This window comes from Mustela erminea, chromosome 15 (genome assembly GCF_009829155.1).
Source record: "Mustela erminea isolate mMusErm1 chromosome 15, mMusErm1.Pri, whole genome shotgun sequence".
In the NCBI taxonomy this organism is placed as follows: Eukaryota; Metazoa; Chordata; class Mammalia; order Carnivora; family Mustelidae; genus Mustela; species Mustela erminea.
Window position 1 is genome coordinate 43,250,202 of NC_045628.1, and position 2,985 is coordinate 43,253,186.

Below are 2,985 nucleotides of genomic sequence, written 5' to 3' on the forward strand. Positions count from 1 at the left end.
ATTCTATGCACTAATCAACAGGAGCCTAGCACCCTCCAGCTCCCAGCAGAGCTAAGGGAGCAGGTTTTTCTTTTTTCCCACAGAGCACGGTGGTGTTGATTCCATAAAGTTTTTGTTTTGGTTGAGACAGGAAGGGACAAAAATGAATTTGGAACAAAAAGGGGTAGAGATTCTTTTCCCACTGTATTCTGCTCAAGGTATTTCCCCCCAAAATAAGCTGAGAACCAATGGTATAAAGGGAGAGAAAAAGGAGACTTCAAAAAACAGGGCGGAAGAGCACGAGAGGAGAAAAGAAAAAGAAAAAGGAAAAAAAAAAAAAAAAAAGACGGCAACTTGCTCCCAGGGACTGAAGAAAATTAAAAAAGGAAGGTTGGAATCCCTCAGTGTTCCATTAGTCATCTTCCCCTTCATCGTCCTCTCCTTCCTCCCCCTCATCATCATCTTCATCTTCTTCACCTTCACCCTCATCTCCTTCTTCATCAATGTCTTCCAATCCTTCTTCTTCTTCATCATCATCATCCTCTTCTCCTTCCCCTTCTTCGTCACCCATATCAGGAACCAAGTAGTACTGTAATGGATTTGGCCAAATATCATCTTTGATGACCTCTCCTAACCCATCTGCACCTGCATCAGAATGGTCAGTCAACCAGGTGAAGAAGCTCTCTGGTTCCTCATGCTGTCTCTTCCTGCTGGCTTTATTCTGTGTTTGACTTGAACGTTTTGTCAAATCCTTTCCAGATTTCCATTTGATTTCAGTGGACTTTGAAGATGGATCACCACTCTCATTCAGATGAAATTCTTTGCAGAGAACTTTATTTTCGAAGTAAGGGTTTTCATCAAAATAAAAATCTATTTTGTAACCTGATTTAATATCTTCAAATTCTGTCACTTCAACTCTTGTCAAATAATGCAGCGCCTCTTCATCCTCCTCCCCAAGCAGTGCAGACACTTGTGGATGGTTGACAGAGGTTGTTACCCCAAAATTGGGGATTTTGGCGATCAATTCTGACCTCTTCTGAAAAAATGGTTGGTGGAGTTTGTTATATTTCTGTTCTACTTTCAAAATCTCCTCACTGGCTTGTTCATTAAGTCTGCCTATTTCATTTTGTACTTCATCGATATGTTCAATTGCTTCTTGCTGTTCATTTTCTCCTTTATGCAAGTGCTGAGATGTTGACGTCTGCCCTGGCTTGGGGGCAGGAGGCAGTCTCGGTTTCTTTGTTTGAGGCGGGAGCGAAGACTGGCGTTTGGGGGCCATGCTGCGAGGAAACTCCAGGAAACCCGGAGAGAGGCACGTCTGGAAGCTCTGATTGCTGCTGTGAGTACATTTTAATGGTCAATTTTAATTTCCTAGAATACAATGTCATTTATCATTTTTAACATTTGGATTTACTCTTTTTGTTGTAGCTTTTCAAGTTACTTCCCCATTTAAAAAAAACTCAGTGACTCAGTGACTCACTCGTTAAGCATCTGCCTTCAGCTCAGGTCATGATGCCAGGGTCCTGGGATTTGACTCCGCATGAGGCTCCCTGCTTGGCTGGAAGCCTGCTTCTCCCTCTCCCACTCCCCCTGCTTGTGTTCCTGTTCTTGCTGTCTCTCTCTGTCAAATAAATAAATAAAATCTTTAAAATAAAAAATTTAGAAAAACTCTTTCATATATACTTCTTTCCATATTTTGAACGCTTGTCATTTATAGGTTATATGCGTTGAAAAATACATGTTGACAATACATTCCTACACACTAGGCTCTTTCACTCCCACATCTTGGCTTTTTCACATACTGTCATATTTTCACTCTCCTTTTGGTATATTGTGATTAACTGAATTCTTAATTTTAATGTAGTATCTTTCAAGATTAGTATTAAAGAACTTCTATTATAATGGTTTCATTAAGATAGTATCTCATGATATCTTTTTAACACCGATTTTGTCATCAACAATGAAGTAATTTATTTACATGGAAGAGATCTATTTTATTGCCCAACAAGAATTGATTTTAATTTTTTAACGCACTCCCACTATGATTTGAAATGTCCACCCTTTCCCTATTTTCCTCAGTGTTACTTCTGTCACTTCTTTATATATTGGGGCGTTTGTTTCTGTGTGCACAAGACTATTACACTGATTATTTTATTCCCAGGACTAACATGGCAGTATATTAAAGAACATGGCTTTATTTATAATAAATAATTTATTATATATACATTTATTATTTATTACATTATCTATAATAATTATATATACTAAATAAATATATAAAATGATGCATTATAATAATTTGTTTATTATATTTATATATTTATTTTTTATTATTATATTTATATAATATAATGTATTATTGTTTAATTATTATTTATCCTAATAATTGTGGAACAAGTTCTCCATTTCCTCAACCCCCCTCGTTTTTACAATGTCCACTTGTTTATCTAAAATGTCAACTTAGTTTGTGACAATTGGTTTCTCTCATTGTTCCAGCTGGTATCAAACCCAAAACCTAGGGAAAATCTGAGGGCATTGTTCTAAGGTTGTTTAGGGAGCCTTTTCTCTCTGGTGGCTAAGGTATAGCTGAAGTGAATTGAGAATTCTCACTTGGATAATGAGTAAAGGAACTGACTCCTCTTATGAGCAGTTACAGAAGCCAACCATGAGACACCTACCTATACTCTGAAACAGCACTCCATGGTTATATAGTAAACTGTTTCTCTTTATTCATTATCTTATTGTTTTGTAACTAATGGTATCCATGAGTAATTCTTGGTTCTCCATTTTTCCACTTAACGCATTTTTCAAATTAGATATTTGAATTAAATTCATTTCAATCTTAGTCCTAATGTAGACAAATTAGTTTCTATTCTAAGGACATTGATGAAAAATATGTTTTCTTAAGTGCTTTTAATTTGATATATTTTTAATATTTTTTATTTATTTATTTGAGAGAGAGAGAGTGAACACAAGCAAGCATAAGCAGGGAGAGGTAGAGTGAGA

At 36.2% G+C, this 2,985-nt stretch overlaps 1 protein-coding gene across 1 annotated transcript; it reads right to left on the reverse strand.

The window, feature by feature from the left end:
* Positions 1-311: 311 nt before the first annotated feature.
* Positions 312-1,273, reverse strand: LOC116574213 (protein SET-like). Its single transcript, XM_032314856.1, has one exon. The coding sequence runs from the start codon at positions 1,256-1,258 to the stop codon at positions 392-394; it is 867 nt and encodes a 288-aa protein (XP_032170747.1). The 5' UTR covers positions 1,259-1,273; the 3' UTR covers positions 312-391.
* Positions 1,274-2,985: the final 1,712 nt, after the last annotated feature.

Bases quoted from the DNA above. Each gene is read 5' to 3' on its own strand.
- LOC116574213 (XM_032314856.1), bottom strand. From the start codon at position 1,258: ATGGCCCCCAAACGCCAGTCTTCGCTCCCGCCTCAAACAAAGAAACCG.